We start from the raw sequence: 21,289 nt of genomic DNA, 5'->3' as shown, positions 1-21,289 counted from the left end.
TTATAATCTAGTTTCCTATACTGAAAGTACACACGGGTCACAAAATTATTTAATGCAGCATTACTTGGCGCCTTTTTAAAGGTTTCCCATTCCTTGAGGCTGTCCTTTCATTGTTGCATTTAGGTTTGCTTCATTTGTATACAGTTTCTAACCCCACATGGAGCGAGGTGAAGAGGGAAAGAGGTAGCAGTTTCTGGATGATAAATTTTATCAATTGTTGTATCAGATCTGTGAGAATAATGAGGTGCTGTATTTTAAATCCATTTCTTCCAACAGTGAATGTGTTGCACTGCAAGATCCATATTGTGCCTGGGACAAGCAGAGCCAGAAGTGCCGTGCTGTTGGAGCTCCTCGTTGGAGTGATGACAGTATCTTCATCCAGAGCATTGCCACTGGTGTGCACTCAGGTTGTCCTGCAAGTAAGTAGCTAACTTACTAATTAGATTAAATATGGTTTCAGTTTTTATGTGAAAGATGATCCCATAGGTCATAGAAAATACACTTGTCTGCTTGTACCCTTATCTTTACTCATAACAGTTTTCAGAAGATATACCACAGAACTGTGGTTATGATCTCTTGTTACATATATTTTTCACATCTATTGCTGCTAATGTTTGTTAAACATTCTTTCCTGTGTTGATGCCTTCTAGTCCATTCAAATATATATGCCTTGTGAAAGGTGGAGAAGAATTTTTTTTTTCCTCATTCATACAGTTGGAAAGAGTGAAATACTAAGTTTTGTCAACAAAATTCATGTTGACTAAACTTCATGTAATCAAAAAAAACTTTGAAAATTTCGAACTTTTTTTCAGAAAAGCTCAGTTTCATATGTTCCTGATGTTTTGACATGCATTTCCTTTTTAAAAAAGCACAAAATTCCAACAAATCTGATTACAACTACTTTTTCTACACCCAGTACCAAGGACACTGGAGCCCGTCAAAAAATAATGATTTTTTTTCAAGCTGTGTGCAAAGAGGCGAAATACCTAGTTTTTGGGCACTTTTATTTCATATTTCTGTTTTGTGCATGTGTGATGTATATGAATTGAACATCTCACTTTGCAGAATTGTACTCCATGTGCAATCGCATGATTCTTGGGCATCCCTCTATGTGATTACTATGTTGCTAGTCAAATTTAAGATCCAGGGCAGTTCAGCCCTGTCTCATGCACATTTATAAAACTATATTTGTTATTAATGGTATTATATATATTAAGAACCGGCAACAAAAAATTGAATTATTATTAGCGGAAATAGAAAAACTGAAATAGGCAGCTACTTATACTTGTATAAAGAACCATGTAATACAAATTAAACATAGGTAGCTTTATTATAATTAAAAAGCCATTAAAATTTACTTATACTCCTGAATGCATAACTTCTGACAGTGTACTTCAGCCTTTGACTCATTTGCAATGTTCACTGTCAGACTTGTGAGATGCTGTGAAAAACCACGTTTTCCGCACTTCCTCTTCCTGGCTTTAGCAAAAATAAGTTTTCGATGCCTTGTTCTAAATCAGTCATGAACACAAGGAAGTCAACATGTTCTCCCACTGTAACCGCACTCCAAAACTGTAAATTCTTTAAAAGGAAAATGTTACAATCATAATATCAGCTTCTTCTGCTTGGCCCATCTCAATGCTACAATATCAAAATTCCTTTTTAATAAGCAATTGAGCAATTCTTCTTTCATTCATCAAACAAAAACTTACCTCACCTGAAGAATGTTTTTTAGGCTTACAAATTGTCCCAGCACTCTTTGTGCGACATTGCTGTTCCTCGCACGGGTTCTCATCAAATACAATATCAAATTAAGTCCAAAATGACAATGCAAGTAAAAAACATAACTTTGGGCTATCGTTTTGAAGAAAAGATCTAAAGGCCAAGTTACTTTGTGTATAAAGTACCTTCCATCAACAACAAAAAATTTATTCAGTGCAATTGAGTTCCTTCACTAGAACTAAGGCACATGTCTTTTTCTGATAGCATCATTCAGCTATAAAAATGTACGGTACCTGTCTCTCACAATCTGACCTGATTGTGTTCGTAGATACTGAATAATGTCAGTGATGCTTTATATCCTGGCCTTGCCGCAAAGTGAGATATTTAATTACAATGTGTAACACATTGTATAATGTATTTCTTTTATGTAAATAGAAACTGAGGTAAAAGTACTCAAAAACTTGGTATTTTGCCATTTTGCACAAAACTTGAAAAATCATTATTTTTTGATGAACTCCGGCATCCTTGGTATTCGATGCAGAAAGAAGTCGTAGTAATCAAATGCAAAGAGAATTTTGTGCTCTTTTAAAAAGAAAATAGCTGTCAAAGTGCTAGGAGCACAATAAACTGAGACTTTTTTTTAACTGGAATCGAAAATTTTTGTAGTGTTTTGATGAAAGAAAGTTTAGCTCACATAAAATTTGCTGACAAAACTTGTTTTCCAATCTTTTCAAACATGTGGATGAGTTAAAAAAATAAAATCTACCCCACCTTTTACAAGGCATAGGCTTTTATCCCCAACAATTTGACTGGACTTTTCACATTTTAGTGCCTTAATGCGTATGGTGAAGAAAGTGTACTTCATGGCAAATTGCTGTTTCCAACAGACATTAATTGTAAAATTACAGGATAATTTCCATACAGCATCAAAATCTGTCACTAGTGTAAATGTAACTAAACGCTTGGTATTGTAGTCTGTGGTGTAGCATAGTGAAAATCAAAACCAGGAATGCTTCCATTATATTCGAGAAACATAAATACAACGTTGTGGTAAGTTCAGCTGGTCTTGGTTGGTTGATTTGGGAGGAGTGGACCAAACAGCAAGATCATTGTTCCCATTGGATCATTGGATTAGGGAAGGATGGGGAAGGAAATTGGCTGTGCCCTTTCAAAGGAACCATCCCGGCATGTGCCTGAAGCGATTTAGGGAAATCACGGAAAACCTAAATCAAGCTGGCCGGACGCAGGCTTGAACTGTTGTCCTCCCGAATGCGAGTCCTGTGTGGTAACCACTACACTACCTTGTTCTTTCAGCTGGTCTTGTCTGCCATTTACTATGAAAATATCTGTAGTTGAGTAGCTTCTGGCTTAGTATGAAACATGAAAAGTATAGGATTGGGAAAAAGTAAAATAACGTTGTGTATTCCATAATGAGCTACACAAGATCAATAATTTGTGATATCTAACTTTGAACTGATCATATCTATATATATTAAAAACTTATTTGGCATTATATGACAATGCCTGAAAGTTACCTTCACCACAGGATTTATTTGCCATTCGTAGTAAGGGGGTTGTGGTAAGGGAAGGATTTAAAACAGAAAGTGTGTCAAGCAGGTAAAGTATTTTAGGGCTTTAATAACAGTACCCTACTTTATGTACCATCCTATACATATTGTGAAAACTATAATCAACTTGAGGGAATCCCATTTCTTGAAAAGTAGGACTTTGATGATTGATACCAAATCTTTCATCATTATTTATATCATCAGTGGTTTGATGCTCCATTTTTATTTTTCAGAACCTCAAAATAGTATGTGCACACTTTTTTGTAGCACATATAATGAATTGTGCACAAGGTGGCAATTGCATTTTACTGGATGATATTGTCACTAACTTTGTTGTACAAGTGGTAGTCTTCCCTGTCTTACACATTCCACATTGAAATTACCAACATGTGTAACAGATGACAATACAAAAAAGACCAGGATGTTACAATGTAATTAAGGACAAACATATTTCTCTGGAGACAAATGCAATGGAGATGGAACAGCCTTGAGAGAACATCATTTGGCTATAATTCCCTCGCTTATTCTTTTTTATTTAAAAAAAAAAAATAATCAACATAACCAGAGAACTGGACTTGTGATTTATGAAAGGCAGTGATTCAGTGAGCTTGACAATGAAATAAATTATTGATTATGAAGTTCAAAGAAACATACCCGTGACCTTAGAAAGGATTGTAATAAGACACATTAAATAAGAAATGTGAGTGGGAAATGCTCTACAGACATTTTACTGATGATTACATTTTAGGTTCTGAAATGTAAGTGAAGTGATATGTCTGTGGTTAAGATTTCTTCAGTGTAACATGTTCCATTAATCTTTAGCTCATATTGATGTGGTTAGGTGGTTTTTGATTCTTTCTCTATTATAAAGCAGTTATTAAAATTAAAATTTTGCCTACCGGTAGAAACTCTTGACACACTTTTATCAATTGCAGATTTTTTTTTTTTTTAATGTCTAGTGATCTGTTTGTTAGTTTGGCAATGATCTTATTTTATTAAGAGGCCCTTTTTTCGGCAATCTTCTCTCTCTCTCTCTCTCTCTCTCTCTGTGTGTGTGTGTGTGTGTGTGTGTGTGTGTGTGTGGGGGGGGGGGGGGGGGGGGGGGGTTGACAGTCATTTTTCCTTGCAAGGCTACTGCTTTTCAGTGTCTCCCATTTCCTTGTGTCTTGTTTGTTCGTTTTTCAACAATCTTCATAGTATATTTAAGACTCTCTCTTGCCTTGCCTTGTCCTCACAGTGGATCAGTTCCTCTCATCCTGCATTTTGCGTGACCTGCCCCTTCTTTGTAACCTCCCTCAACCTACCCCTCTTTCCTCGCTGAGGAAGGAACTACTGGTTCCATTTGTCTGTAACAGTACTGAAATTTTGCCTCAGTACTAGGCAGCAATTCTGCCTCTTAATTTCAGATGTTACTAAAAATAAATGCATCTGTTTACAGTATGTGTAACAAATTTCAATAATTTCCAGGCAAAGTACTGGGTAAAAGTACAGGCAGCGTAGAGGGACTGTCTTCAAACTTTGGAAAGCCATACAACCAGGATGTTGGTGGGCGAACTGGCCCAACTAAAGATGTGCCTGAAGGAGAAGTTATCAACATTGTCCACGATGATGGACAACACAGTGGTCAGTGAACTATTTATCTTGGTGAAATAACTTATTCAATTTATTATTACTAACATTGGAACATTTTGTGGCATTGGCTTTTGTTACCACAGTTTAAATTGTGAAAACATGCTTTGTAGTTTGGATCCTAAGAAACATAGTATATTGAGAATATTTTCTCAGCAGTCTTGCCCATCCAACATTGGTCACATTAAATAATCAGATGTTGTAGTAACATGTTTGTGGAGGGTTATAGGCAAAGGAAATAGAACACTTCTCTCAAAACTTTTACAGGGAATGACATTTTTAAAAATCAAGTTTGATACAATAGTATTTTGTAGAAATTTTAGTTATTTGTTAACTTATCAAGAGATTTGTTTCATTCTCATTTCAACAAAAAAACTTACTGTCAGCCATGTACATACCTTTCATTGGCATTTCAAACAAAGTGCTTTAATTGGAATCTACTTAAATGCATTTAGGTGTTATAAATTTATATAAACATGATATCAATATAATGGAAGGAAACAATCCACGTGGGAAAAATTATATATAAAAACAAAGATGAGGTGACTTACCGAACAAAAGCGCTGGCAGGTCGATAGACACACAAACAAACACAAACATACACACAAAATTCAAGCTTTCGCAACAAACTGTTGCCTCATCAGGAGAGGGGAAGACGAAAGGAAGTGGGTTTTAAGGGAGAGGGTAAGGAGTCATTCCAATCCCGGGAGCGGAAAGACTTACCTTAGGGGGAAAAAAGGACAGGTATACACTCGCACACGCGCACATATCCATCCACACATACAGACACAAGCAGACATATTATATAAACATGAATGCATATAAGAATATCCAAATCTTAGCAACCACCTTTAATGTCAAGGAGACTGTTTTGTCACTAAAGCACAAAATAATGAGCAATTAGAAGTTGTAGAAAGCAGGGCAGTGAACATTTACTGATGAAAAGGGATCACCACTCTGCAGTACATTAATTTATTATTGCTATAAGTATTTAAAAACTCCTATAACTACAAAAGCATTGTGGTGTGTTACAAGATACATGTCAGAAGTTCCAAAAAAGAAACATAGAAAACAGTTGCACACACTTTTCAAAATCTGAGCTTGCAATCACATGGAAAAACCTGAAGATGATTGATAAAACATTTCAATTGGATAACACTTTCAGAATTCACCATTAAGAAATAAATTTTAGAAAGTTTTGTTGGTGAAATCTCATTGTAACTATTTCAGGAGTAAAATAATGAGAAGTTTGTTATTATGCGAAGCCATATGTTATGCTTCTTGACAAGATTAAAAAATTTAAAAGCAGATGCATAAACAACAGTCAAAAGTTATTATTGAGAGACCATTGTATTCATGCAAGCATGAGGGGAACTGTCACTCAACCATATCAACAGCCTTATATGTAGTGTTACAAGATGCTGTTATAGTTTACTTGAAAATGGTCTCCTGTATAGCAAGTGTAATTTAATTGTATCTCATTCTCCTCAAAGAAAAACCCCATGCATACATTGCTACAGAAACTATTTATTAAAATAATTTGCATTTCTACTAGCAAAATTTTATGGAAAGCATGAGAACAAGCAGTTTTCATGCTACTCATTGTAAAGGAGATGCTTTTTTACTGCATTGTGACGCTCCATGATGTTTCTTTTTAATAAAACTAAGCAATTAACTATGTACAAGGTACTTTAGGCTGTAACAAAAGTAAAGTTGAAGTATGCGATTGGTTTCAGGTCCAGAAGTGAGTGCAGCAGATAGCCCGCTCCCCCAGTACTCTGTAGAAACCCTGGCACTGGCAGTCGTGGCAGGATCTGTGGCTGCGCTGGTCGTGGGTTTTGTGACAGGCTACCTCTGTGGCCGCAAGTGCCATAAGGAAGAAGAAGACAACCTGCCTTATCCTGACACAGAGTATGAATACTTTGAACAGAGGCAGACTGTCAACAGGTAGGGAAATTTCATCGCTGCAAAATATTTTATGGTTTCACATATGTGAAGTGAGTATTAAGACAGCACATTCAAAAATGGTTATTCCTGGAGCAGTGTTGCTTTGGAAATTTGAATGAAAAAGAAACACTGCAACTTGATCTGTTGGTAGTTGAGGTGGCCAATAAAGACAATCATACATCCACAAAAACACAAAAAATCAATAAGTTTATTTACAACACATACACTTAATAGCTGGGTTATATATTACTTTGAAGTGCTGTGGGTCATTCTGCGGTGCTGAATTACATACAATAAGAGTGATATTTTTTATAGTGACAAATAGTCATGAATGCTGATACAATCCATTAAGTCACTGGTAACTAGTGATGCTTAATAATGTCATGCTGTGTCAGTGCAATCACTGCAGTCTCCCATGATAACACTGATAAATCTGTAGATTCACTGAGTCTGGGGCAAAACTCTGAGCATGGCTGCTTAAAAAGATGCCATTGACCCACACAGCTAGTCACAAATTTGTTGACTAAATAATTTATTTAAATGTAGTTAGTTTCAGGCTCCAACAAACCCTTAGAAAAAAGTGCACATTTCTGGAATAGGATAGAATGTCTTTCTTTCTCACTAGCCAACTTTTTTTTTGAAATATCATTGTCAGTTTTACATTTGTAGTGATAATTGTATGTTTACTATAAAACACAGATGAGTTTACGGAGTATGTATAGTCACGTAACAAGTAAACCAATGAATCTTCCAAAACTAAGGTACATTTAAGTCGTGCACACTGATTACCTACCAAACATTTCCTATTTCATGCACACTCGTTACTTAAATTTTTTTTGGAAATGCTTTTCAAGCTCCCTGTTTTGTAAGTCTCTGATAGGCAGGGGTAATTAGCTGTACAGCTTCATGACACTTTATTTTTTTACTTTTTTGGCATTCTATGACTCTGATGTATTCTACATCTAGATTAACTAAATAAGTGTACCATTCAGGAATTTGCATTATAGTTCCAACTTATTTTATTTGTGGTATGATTTTCATGGGCAGGGTACTTCTTGAAAATATTGTGAGCAACTTGTATGATATGATTTTGGAAGACCAGCCAAGCAAAACTAGTCCAACACTCGGCTTCATATCACATGCCTAACTAGAATTATTTATCATTGCATGGAGCAGGAAGTAGAAGACTGTTTACAAAATGACCAGTATGCATTTCAAAGTAATGTGGGAACACAGGAACCAATACTTCCTTTACAAGTAATTTTTGAGCAATCATAGAGACTAGGCACATCAATATTGATTGCCTTCATAGACATAAAAAAAGTTACAGAATGAAATTTTGATCCTGCAGTGGAATGTATGCTGACATGAAACTTCCTTGCAGATTAAAACTGTGCACTAGACTGAGACTCGAAATCAGGGACCTGTGCCTTTCGCGGGCAGACTGATTTACCCAAGAACAGTTCATGACCTGCCCTCGTAGCTTTATTTTCCCAAATACCTCATCTCCTACCTTCCAAATTTCACAGAAGATCTTGTCAGCACACACTCTACTGCAGGGCAAGAAGTTCACTCTGGAAACATCCCCCAGGCTTTGGCTATATCCTCTCTTCCAGGGGTGCTAGTCCTGCAATTTTTGCAGGATAGCTTCTGTGAAGTTTGGTACATAGGAGATAAGATACTGGAGGAGCAGAGCTGTGAGGGAAGGTCTGTCGTCTTGCCTGGGCAGTTCACTCAGTAGAGCACTTGCCCGCGAAAGGCAAAGGCCCCGAGTTCAAGTCTCAATCTAGCACACAGCTTTAATCTGCCACAAAGTTCCTTTTCATAAATAAAGTTTTGAAGAATGCTTAACTGCTTAACATTAAGTGGAAGAAATTGTTCAAAGGGATGATGAAAATAGAAATAGACTTCAGGGACAACAGAATAATCCTACAGCTTTACAAGAATTAGAATGCTATCATAGGAGAGGATGAACCACAGACAAAAATATTATAGGGATTAAGGCAGGAAGCAGGAATGTTGATTGTCTCTAATATTATTTAATTTGTGCAAAAATAAAATGAAGGAATTCACATAAACCAGCAGCAATGGGATTACATTAATGAAGACTATCTACAGAAGATACTCATCAGATGAGTCACATCTTAACACAGGTGTGGAAGATGAACATCAGCTGAAACAAAACAAAAATTATGATTTACACAATACATAGAAAACATCTTGGAAGCAAAATGCTGGCATGTGTGACTACCTTCAGGTATCGTAGAAGTTTTATCAAGTGAATGGTAGAAGTGAAGTAGCCCACAAAAAAGAAACACTTATCCAGAAAAGAATACTACTGATGTCAAACAGTCCCCCTGACTACCAGGAAATTATTCTTAATTAGCTACATTTGGAGAATATACCTGTATGGGGCAGAAACTTAGCTGACAAGGAAGGCAGAAAAGAAAAGATTGAAAGCATTTGAGATATTGAAAAAACAATGGACTGTCATAGTCTCAAACATAAAAGATCAGGAGAGATAAGGAACCTGTACTCAAAACAGGCACTGCAAAGAGGAGCAACAGAGTTAACCACGTATGTTGTCATTGAATCAAAATCATTACTCTGACTGAAGGAGTGATGGAGAAAATACGACAAAGAGGATGACTGAGATAGGAGTGAATAGATGAAATTAAAGCCAGTAGAAAATAAGAGTGCATTAAGAAGGGAGGAAGTAAGAGTGAACATGCCAATTGTGGGTAAGCTATGTGCATGCTTTTTTATTAGAGATATGCATGCTTGAAAGTGGACTGAAGTTTTCAGTTTTCTGAAAAGTGGCCAAAATAATATCCTACTTTAAAGCCTCTAATCTTTGGTCACTCTAGAGTCACACGTGTAGAGGATGATGTATGTGTGCTGTATACATTGTGTGGCAGTAAGTTTAAGCAGTCACCTAGTGTTATGTTCTATAATGCGATTTATATTCAGTCAGCCTGAAGAGGTATTCGGGACATTTTCTCTTTAATTTTGATTTCCTCTATGATCTGCTGATAACATGTATATTTGAAAATGTCTCTTAAATTAACACTGCTTGATAGTTATTCAAATAATATACAGACTCAGTGGATCAATGACAGCATGAAATCAATGTTTGATGGCTTTGGACCCAAGCATAAGGGAAAAAAAAACATAATTGAGAACCTCGTAAACATCAGGCCATCGAGCAAGTTGCAAGATGATTAATATGATTATTTGCCATAAAATTTCACTACTTTGTGTTTGTTTGTGTGTGTGTGTGTGTGTGTGTGTGTGTGTGTGTGTGTGTGTGTGTGTTTTGGGTTCAGGGGTGGGGGGAGGAGAGAGAGAGAGAGAAACAGGTTATGTCTTTACTAAGAACAGGGCAACACACTTTTATTAGTGACATATTGTTGAATGAAATTACAGAGAACATGCATTGAAAACTTTCCCAAGTTGTTAAAATGACTGAGCAGCTAGAATGTGTGTGAAATCTCATATCTGCGTTGCTTAATATTTAATACCATTTTCTGGTTAGTGCATGCTTGCAGCTCATTCAGTGCATAGCAGCCAGTACTTATTGTAGCATTTATCTGTTCAACAGTGGTAAATCCAGGATGGAATGTAACAATATTAGGAAAAGGATAGTTGCTACTCACCATATAGCGGAGATGCTGAGTTGCACATAGGCACAACAAAAAGACTGTTAGAGAAAGAGCTTTCAGCCAACAGGGCCTGAGATAACACACACACACACACACACACACACACACACACACACACACAACTGTCTCTGGCTGCTGAAGCCACACTATGAGTAGCAACACATGATGGAAGTCGCAACCAGGTGGTGGGGTAAGGAGGAGGGATAGCAGCGTATGGGTGGGGGACAGAAAAGTGGTGCTTGTGGGAGCACATAGGGACGAGGTGCAGAGAGGGTTGGGCAGCTAGCTGAAATCGGGAGGTTAGATGGAAGACGGGGGAGGGTAAGAGGAAAAGGAAACAGGAAAAAGACTGTGGGTGAGTTGCTGAAATAGAAGCCTGTTTAGTGCTAGAATGGGAACAGGGAAGGGGCTAGAGGGTAAGGATAAAGACTAACAAAGGTTGAGGCCAGGAAGGTTATGCAAACAAAGGCTATATTGCAGGGAGAGTTCCCACCTGCGCAATTCTGAAAGGCTGGTGGGAAGGATGCAGATGGCACAGGCTGTAAAGCAGTTATTGAAATGATGAACGTTGTTTTGGGCAGTGTGCTCAGAAATGGGGTGATCCAGCTGTTTCTTAGCCACAGTTTGTAGGTGGCCATTTGTGCAGACAGACCGTTTGTCGTGCCCACATAGAATGCAGTGCAGTGGTTACTGCTTAGCTTGTAGATCAAATGATTGGTTTCACTGGTAGCCCTGCCTTTGATGGAATGGATGATGTTTGTGACTGGACTGGAGTAGATGGTGGTGGGAGGATATATGGGACAGGTACTAAATCTAGGTCTGTTACAGGGATATGAGCCAGGAGGCAAGGGTTTGGGAGCAGGAGTTGTATACGAGCGGACGAGGATGTTGTGTCAATTCGGTGGGTGGTGGAGCACCACTGTGAGAAGGAAGTGGGTAGGACATTCCTCATCTCAGGGCACAACGAGAGGTAGTCGAAACACTGGCAGAGAATGTGATTCAGTTGCTCCACTCCTGGCTATAGATGTGATTGCCATGGGTGGCTAGGGTGTTTGGAAGGGACTTCTTGGTGTGGAATGGATGGAAGCCATCAAAGTGGAGGTACTGCTGGTGGTTGGTAGGTTTGGTATGAGTGGAGATACTGATGTAGCCATCTTTGAGGTGGAGGTCAGCATCGAGGAAGGTGGATTGTTGGGTTGAGCAGGACCAGGTGAAGCGAATGGAGGAGAAGGTGCCAAAGTTCTGGAGGAATGTTGATAGGGTGTCCTCACCCTTGATCCAGATCATGAAGGTGTCATCAGTGAATCTGAACCAGTTGAGGAGTTTAGGATTTGGGTGTTTAGGAAGGATTCCTCTAGGAGACCCATGAATACATTGGCATAGGATGATGCCATATGAATGGCATAGCCATGCTCCAGATTTGTTTCTAGATAATGCCTTCAAAGGAGAAGTGATTGTGGTTGAGGATACTGTTGCTCATGGTGATGAGGAATAAGGTTGTAGGTTTGGAATTCATTGCACGTTGGGAAAGCTACTGTTCAATAGTGGTAAGGCCATGAGCATTAGGGATGTTTGTATAAAGAGAAGTGGCATCAATAATGACAATCAGAGCACGATGTGGTAAAGGAACAGGAACTGTGGAGAGCCGCTGATGGAAATGATTGATACCTTTTATCTAGGAGGGTTGGTTGCAGGTAATAGAATGAAGGTGTTGATCTACGAGAGCAGAGATTCTCTCAGTGGGAGCACAGTAACCGGCCACAATTGTGCATCCTGGGTGGTTGTGTTTATGGACTTTAGGAAGCATGTAGAAGATAGGAGTGCAGGGAGTGGTAGGGTTGAGGAGGGAGATAGACTCTGGGAGAGGTTCTGGGATGGGCCTTATGATTTGAAGAGAGACAGAAGGTCCTGCTGGAATTGGGTCACTCTGGCACGGTTTGTAGGTGGATGAATCTGACAGTTGGCGGAGTTCTTCTACCAGGTAATCCTTGCAGTTCTCAAAACAGTGATAAAGCCTTTGTCAGCAGGTAGGATTATGAGGTTGGGATCAATTTTAGATGGTGGTATTTTCTGTGGATGTGAGTTTAGTTTCATTATTGGTGGTTTTGGGGAATGATGGTGAGGCAAGGTTCAAGGTTAAGAAATGTTGTAAAGTTAACAGGGGTTGATTAGGGGGCAGTGGGGATGGATTATAATTGGATGGAGGAGTGAACTGAGTCAGGCAGAGTTCAACTTTGGTCTTTGGTTGAGTGTGATTGTTAGCGCTGGTGGTGAAAAAGCGTCTACATTGTAGGGGTCGGGAGAAGGAGAGAGTTTTTAACAAGTCCTGCATGATTGAATCCAGGAGCGGAGAAAAAGGCAAGGGCTTTGAAAAGGAGTTAAACTTCTGCAGGAACTAAGGCTCTCAGAGGAAAGGTTCATGACTGTGTTCCAGGTCTGTTTATTTTCCGGATTCTGTATGATGGTGGGACAGAGTTTTTGAGGGTGTGGTAAATGTAGTAGGTCTGTGAGGGAGGATTTATCAGCTATGAAGGGATGTGGGGGAAGGTTTCGAGATGGTTGTAGAGGCGGTGGATAGTGGTAGTCCAAGGCAGGAGTAGGAAATGAACAGGGTGGAGAGTTTTTTTGAGGTGGTGGTGTGCATGTTGCTCTAGTTCCTGGAGTGCAAGAGTTTCAATGTGTGCTATGCAATGCAGGTATTTGGGATTGTATAGCAGGAGAATTTTACAGAGGAAGAGAAGGTATTGCAATTTGGTCTGGGCCTGATTGGTATGGTTTTGCAGGACTATGTTGGTGAGGGTTAAGGATTGGTAGAATCTGAACAGATTGAGATCATTGTGGAAGGGAGGGTGGCAGCCAGAGATGAATAATATGTTGATGGATGATTTGATGATGAATGATTTGCTGGTAAGGCCTTTGGGGGGGATTCCATGAGCCAAGCAACAACACAGGAAAAGTATGTGGGACTGTTTCCGGCTAGTAATAAGGAAACGTTTGTCTATTGAGACAGATGGAAGGAGCAAGGATTCATGGTGGTGGATAAAATTGTGCAAAAATACATAAATGACATAGAATTACACCTGAAAAAATTCGCAAAAATACACCCAAACACGTGGGGAAAAATCGCAAAACAGATGAAATAAGGGGAAACAAGATGAAATGAGGGAGTAGGCCAATAGTGAATGGCAAAAGTTAACTGAAATTGGCATGGAGGCACAATGAGATCAGAGAAAAATAAATAAAAAATTTGTAATGTGGGTTGCAAGTCTGTGGATGGATAAGTGTGAAGAAGGGGGTACAGCGCATCTGACTTGATTATGTGAAGTAGGTAGGTGCTAACTGGAATTTGTGTGTTCAGTATGTTTATTCCATACCAGGTTATGTCATAACTACAGACCCACGAATATGCTTTCAGTGTTAGGTTATTTACTGTTACAAGTGGTTGGGAGGGGTTTGTTTTTGTGTGATACAGAAGTCCGTGGAAAAAGTCTTTTTACTGTTGGTTGTTAATTTTCCATATGTAGCTTAGTTGCCGAGTTGATCAGTAGCCGCATTCACAGCTTTCTGTATGGCTTCTGAGGAGTACAGTTGTCATCTGCATTAATAATGTTTATGTGATCATTTACATTCAGGCTCAAGTCACTGGTATATAGGAGGGAAAGCAGAGGCCTCAGTACTGAACTCTAAGGCACACCTTGCTTAACAGTTTTACTATCAGGAGGATTTCAGTTATTGAATTGTTTGGCAATGTACTTCATACTGACCAGTGAGCAATAACTTGGGAATGATGCAGTCGATTTATTGATACCATACTGTTCAATGTTTATAAGTCATATTTTGTTACACACTCAGTCAAAAGTCTTTGACAGACAAAGGAAAAAAATATGCCTACAGTGGTTAATTTGTATCTAAGAAATAGGGTATTATATTGATTGACTCATATATAGCCATTTCTGCTCATTTGTTGTTTCAAAACCCATGTTTGGGATATACTCATGCATACCTTTTTGTAAATGAAGCCCATCAATTTTTTGAGCACAGTTTTTTTTTTCAAATACTTCAAAGAAGCAGGATGAAAATGTGATAGGCCTCTAGTTGTTCACTTCTTTATCGTAATCTTTTTTGAAAATGGGAATAACTTTTGATATTTTCAGTGACATTGGGAAGGTACCTGCCTGTTTGTATTTGACATAAATATAAATTTTTCTCCAGTTTTGTTTGCAGATAGTACCTTTATATTAATTAATCATAATGATAACAGAAAAAATCCCAACCTCCATTATGAACTCTGAATATTCAAGAAAACTCATTTCACTTAAATGGTTAAAAACTGAACACCTCAAAAACCATATGGTGTAGTTAAAGGGCAAACATTCAAAATGCCAGAATATTGAAACAGATAGTAACAAGCAGCTTATAGAAGAATTTAACATAGTGGCGTTCTGTAGATTATATTTGTACAAGAATTTAAGGTGAACTAAACATGTTGAATTCCTAGCAAATGAACTTATCAGTTTACTTGCTTGCACTCAGCATGGTGTAGTTTTCTGGGTAAGTTCAAATAACACATCTGAGATACTGAAGCTGCAAAAGAAAAGTCAAACGTGTGAACTGCACAGGCATACTAATCATGTTGTACATTATTTCAAAAGCTACAACTTCTAACTGTCCCTCTCTAAACATTTATGAAATTATAATCTTCTTACACAGCACACTAAAATTGTAGAAAATCTTTTTGGCCATACTAAGAGCATAAGAAACACATAATTTTTAGCTTTCCATATATCAACTGAAACTACATCCTCAGACTTCATGGTATTTGAAGATGAAACTACAAGTATACAGTAAAGTAAAAGACAGACACATACCCAGTCAATTGATGCAGAAGGAACAGACGATTTTTGAGAAAGGCATTATTAGATTTATAGAGTAACTTTCCTTCCCCAACAGAGTTTTATTAGTATTAGGCCACTGTTGCTAGCATATGCTGTACTTCATTTGTGTTAAAAACGTATCACAAATTTTAGACATGTCTTATGATTTAGAAATGTACATTAAGAGATGTTTCACAGTTCACACATTGCATATAACCTGGAATTTATCAGGGGATTAATGTTCTGCTTACAAGCAGCTGTGTCACCATGTGCCAAGTTCATTACAATAGACTTTTTTGCAGGTTGGCTGTGGAACCAAAGCTCCTGCCACAAGAAGAAGTCACATATGCCGAGCCTGTCTTAGTTCCCACACCCGGTGCTGGCACAGGTGTGGGCGGGGGAGGTGGCCCGGAAAAGCTCAACTCCCCAAAGGGCACACTGAGAAAGAGTGCTGCTCAGCAACAGCAGCAGCAGGCAGCGGAGACCCTGTTCCAGTTCCAAGACAGCTTTTCGCCGTACGGCCGGGGCCGCGATTTTGGCACTCTACGTCCCCACGACGGGGGCCCGGGAGGTGGCTACCGGAGGGCCACGGGTCCGGGAACTGGCGGAGGGCCCGACTCCGGCTTCGGCACTACCCGCTCTGTAAAGAAGGTGTACCTCTGAGGTGCGGGGGCGGGGGCGGGGGGGAGGCGGACTCGCCCGCCGGGCTCCGGTTCCGGCTCGGGCTCTGCTTCGGGGTCGGTGTCGGGCCCCCCCTCTGGCAGCAGCAGGAGCAGCAGCACCTCCCCCTCCCCGCCCTCGTCCTCACCCTCGCCACCCCCACACTCGCGTGCACCCTGCTCCTACATATACCGCACATAGTGCAGGGCAATTGCTCGCCATTTGTGGTAATCTGTGTGTGGGTCCTCCAGATGTACTGTTAGGAATATCAGCTTCTGATTCCATTTTAGGCAGACTGAAATATTACCAGCTATATCATCCACGCAGAAAGTGTCAGAATGCTGACATTTGCAATACTCAGTTAACACTGCTTGTTTAAAACGAAGTATCGGGATACTTGTACTCGGCATTCTGTCGCTGCAGTGATGTTAGTGTGCCTGAGGTCACTTTTAGCAGTGCGTACTGACTTGTGTGACCAGAAAAGATGTCATATCTGCCTTCTAGAAAATTGTGTTGTGGCAGGTTCCTGCAGCACACATGTGCAGAAGCTGAGGTTTCATTTGCTGGAGTCTGGTAACAACTGAGGGAGCATGCAGGGTTTTGGGTTGTGCTTGCTGTTTTTTACTTTCTGGTTCAAAGAAATGTGTCTGTTGATGCTTTAAACCAAAGAACATTTTAAAAATAGTCATTTTAAGTTTAATATGCAGCACGAATTGAAGTTCCACACAACTTAGAACATTATCTCCAGATTTTTCTGTGCCTTGTGATGGCTCAGTATGTTTGCATTGTTATGTTTTAAAGCTGAAGAGAACAGTGTAGACTGCTTGCTGTAAATTTCATTTCTCATGTACTTCACATAAGAATTTTACCTGACGAAATACTCATTTAGCAATGTGAACTGATTTGTTATTTTATTTTAGCCAAGTGTGGAAAAGATTGCCACAAACATTCCATTTTGGAGTTAATAAACTCTGTGCATTTTTATATAATACGTAACTTGTAATTCTCGTCATTGCACGTGGAATCGTGAGAGCAGAATATGTAAAAGACATTTTGGTATTGTCTTTGAGCCTGCCGCATTAAATAGGGGCATCACCAGCGAGGTGCTGATTTATGGAAAGAACAATGAAGTAAAAGTATATTCCCTTATTGTCATACAATGTTCTCATTTTGACAACATTTGTAAAATTGACTTGAGCTAACGTGACAGATTCTGTGACGACTAGTTAGTGCCTTAGGGCAGGAGTTTCAGCAGGCTCGGTCTGTGTGCTTTTACATTTATTTTAAGAATAGAATAGCCATGTGATAAGTTCATCAAAAACTGTTATCAGTTACATGAAAGAAATGAGGAAGAACTTAGGATCGAGTGAAAAGTTGATTCTACCCCAAGTAAAAGACTACAACTAATATTTTGAAGTGCATGGAACACATTGAGATTTCTATGAGGTTGTTATAATGTGCTCTTTATTATTATGAGATGTTTGTGAAGTCTGAAATGAATCTGATGTGATGAATGGGAATTTTGTTCACTGTGTGATAGTGTAAAGTCAAAATTTTGTTTGATGTGTAAGTGGACTGCTTGTAGAAAGTCTTGTTATTTTTTATGTGAGAAATGTGATATGTGATTATGTAGGTGAGTTTCTACAACAGGAAGACTAGTAAAAAGTGTTCTTTGTACTGCATCAGTAAGGATAAAGTACTATCCTTAGGATTAAGCTTTGCATTTTTCACAGTCATTAATTTATTACACAACCTAGTTCCCATATTTAACAAGAGTGTTCATTATTGTATCTGTTAGAAATAAGACAGTTTTGTTTGTACATTGTAAGATGATTTGTACATAATATTTAAATATTTTTAGAAGTGCCATGTATTTTCAAGTTAGTTATTATGTTACATACAATTTCAGTGTTACTTGCCACTTTGTTTAAAAACAAATTTTTAAAAAATATTAATATGTATAAATAAAACAATGTTTTTAAATATTATGCTTCTTCCTATATGCAGGGCCAGCTAAGCTATTTTGTACTGTAAAATAAAAATTTTATAAAGTGGAGTTCTCAAGTACGTGTCATATGGATATATGACATTTCAACGACACGAGTGATGACTCAGTTTTGTTACGATCCTAAAGTGCCGAAAAAATATTCCCTTTCCTGAGACAGTGATGTAAGATTGTAAAAGTACGTACTATGTGCAATTATTATACAACATTCATAACATGCATTAACACAGGTGATACTTACCATGTATATGTAGCAGCCTTATCTCGAGCTTCTAGCACTTTGTATGTGTGGATTTGTTGAAAGTGTACAGTAGTCTTTCTGAAACAGAACTGAGACATATTTCACAGTAAGATCTGCATTTGTAAGGAAACCAGCCAGTAATGCAAGGATGACCTACAAATCGTCGACAGTTGAGCAGTACACAGGAAGCTCGGAAGGGACTGTTACCACTCACAGATGTGGTCAGTAAAAGCAATTCTGCATTACACTTCATGTTACCGTATTCATCAATTCTCAGTTTAGAAAAGTAGGTTTTGAGAATTCAGGAGCATCACAATTAAGATAGAAATGGTTAGGTTATGGCATCAAAAATACAAACAGCAAATTTTCAGAATAATGAAAACTTTATTTTCACCAGTCATAATTCGAGATATCTTTCTACACAACTTCTTAGGTGTGAAAAATTAACAAATGCACTTTTTATAGTAAAGTCTTATTCACACTTACTGAAAACTGAGAGGAACTCTAGTGTAGCAAAATACAGCATAGGATTGCAGTGTAGAATCCTGTCGATTTCCGAACCTAGCCGGTTCGAGATCCTCTCGAAAGGAGTGTTACTTTTTGTATTGTTTATACCTGCTCTCTGTAATAAATATTTATTACGAATAGGCCTACACTTTAAAATTTCATATGTAAGGGAAATCAGGCTTTCAACTTATTTTTCCAGCTTTGCAATATGACATTGTCTAAAGGAGCTGGTATATAATGTAGCCCTCACTGTGGACTCGTGCCTGTAGAATTCGAGTTGAATCTCTTTTGTAACGTAGCCAGTCAGAGTACAGTCAGCGACTGCCGAGTAACTTGCCACGTGTCGGGACGTCACTGGTGTTTCCTAGTTAGTTTTTTAAACTGTGGAGTCGGTGCCGTAGTTCTGAAGTGGCAGGTCTTTTTATATTTGTGCAAGTACTATTGTCAGTCTTTGCAGGAATAGTGTAATTTACTGTTAATAGAAAAGTGAGCCATAGTGTTTGTTGAAGGTGGAGGTTCTCAGTCAGATTTGTTCAAGTATCGAGACTGCATTTAGTGCCATCTGTTAGTATCTTTTGAAACACTATATTATATGACCGTGGGTCTGGTTGCCTTAGTGTCAGTTCTGTTTCTGTGAACATTACAGTGAGACATTAAACTGCCTTTGTATCATCTGTCCCTTATTATTTTTTGTAAATTTACTGTAATGAATTAATAATTAAACAATAAATGATTTTCATTAGCTGAGGACATAAGTGATTTATTAGCTGGCTTTTGAATTATTGTTCTTTGAAACTGAATGATATGTATGTTCATTAAAAAATGTAATATTTTTATCTTAATACAGTCTTCATATGAGCAAAAGCCTTATCTTTCACTTAGTTACTTTAAATTTAAATTGGAACTGTAGAAAGTGTTTCACTCCAGTGCCACCATAAACTTACCAAATTTGCTTCATGTCTCTATTGACAAAATGAGTACACAAAAGCTACAATTGATCACATTCTACAACTCTTTAGGTAGAATTCAACTGTTTGTAGTTAAGTCACACACACACACACACACACACACACACACACACACAAACACAACACATGATACACACAACTAGGATCAGGTTTATAGGGTGTGGCATCTCAAGTACCTATTGAGTCATTAAAGATAATGGTAATCACTTTTCCTAATAGTCAGTCTCCTAAAATAATGACCAAATGTGTTTTTGTAACATTGTCAATTATTGGATAAAGACAACTACTCCTTTTTCTTGACCAAGCAGCTGTTCCCAATGATACAAATGTACTGTTGAAACTACTGAGATCTGACTTTTATTCTGGAGTAAAACTGTATTAAAATTTGAATTTTTTTGTTGTTCTTGCACTGAAGAATTTATGCACCTCTAAACAGTGAAGAAATTCATCTGGATGGGAAATATTTGATAGATTGTGTACTGAATGAAGTGCTACGGAACAAATGCCTGCATAGATATGATATGTTGTAAAGTATGCCATAGTTCTACATCATATTAATTGTAAATCATTTTCACAGTGAGAAGAAAAACTGGTAGACCTATAATGATTAATAATTTTACTAAGCAAGAACTATCAGCATTGTATTAATGCAAGTGAAATGTTATCTACATGAACTGCGAGATGTAGAACAGTGAATACTCAGAATTTTTCGGCTCGTCCCATCTCCATCAATATTGTCAAAAGGCTTGATGGGACAACACAGCAGAAGCAATGGTTCTTGCAACTGGTTGCCCTTGCTATACTCAAAAACATGTTATAGACAACTTACTGTAAATGACAACTTCATTCAAATCCTTTGCAGGACAATACACAACTGATCAAGTACTTCTTATCAACAAAACATCGTATCAGTGTGTGTATTTCAGTGGTTAATAATGTTATGAGCATAGGATGGTCATTATTTTGTGAACCCCTTGTGACAATTCTCTTGGTAGAAATAGATTTATGAAGTATTTCATGGGTGACAAAATATTTGAGGTGAAATAGTTGTGTAAGAAACAGTTGTATGATTCAAAAGAAAAAAAATTATCTATGCAGAGGTCAATTTTCCAAATCTGGAACAATGATGGAACTGTTATGCTTCACACAAAAGCAGACATAAAAACTATAGCTCCATCAGCCTCCTCTCTGTAATGTTAAAGATAACCACTAAAAAATATCGTCAACTGTATAGGAAAAAAGTTGGATTTTAATCACACAAAAGAGCACATTGTGATCAAAATTATAAATCAGAGCAGTGAAAATAATATTGCACTTTGTCTGGAATTCATAGATCTTGAGAAAGCTGGTGACATCTTAATGAAGTATATACTAGTGACCCTTGAGGGAAAAGTTATTGATTCAACGATTGTAGTATACTGATACACAAACATTAATGCAACAGCTTCCATCAGGCTTCATAAGGATAGTGGGAAATTCACAATTGATAGAAGACTTAGGAAAAGA

General features: G+C 38.1%; 1 protein-coding gene across 2 annotated transcripts in view; it reads left to right on the top strand.

Annotated features, from left to right (window-relative positions):
• The window catches only part of LOC124615370 (semaphorin-1A), a 911,857-nt gene extending 892,292 nt beyond the window's left edge, over positions 1–19,565 (top strand). For both annotated transcript variants that reach the window (XM_047143193.1, XM_047143192.1), the window contains exons 15-18: positions 277–419; positions 4,758–4,913; positions 6,656–6,866; positions 15,705–19,565. In XM_047143193.1, coding sequence (XP_046999149.1) covers positions 277–419; positions 4,758–4,913; positions 6,656–6,866; positions 15,705–16,065 — 871 coding nt within the window. In that variant the 3' untranslated portion in view covers positions 16,066–19,565. The remainder of the gene's footprint in view (positions 1–276; positions 420–4,757; positions 4,914–6,655; positions 6,867–15,704) is intronic.
• The last annotated feature ends 1,724 nt before the right edge of the window (positions 19,566–21,289 follow it).

Source organism: Schistocerca americana, chromosome 5 (genome assembly GCF_021461395.2).
Source record: "Schistocerca americana isolate TAMUIC-IGC-003095 chromosome 5, iqSchAmer2.1, whole genome shotgun sequence".
NCBI classification, from domain to species: Eukaryota; Metazoa; Arthropoda; class Insecta; order Orthoptera; family Acrididae; genus Schistocerca; species Schistocerca americana.
The sequence above is the reverse complement of the archived record's forward strand: the minus strand, read 5'-3'. Positions and strand labels throughout refer to the sequence as shown.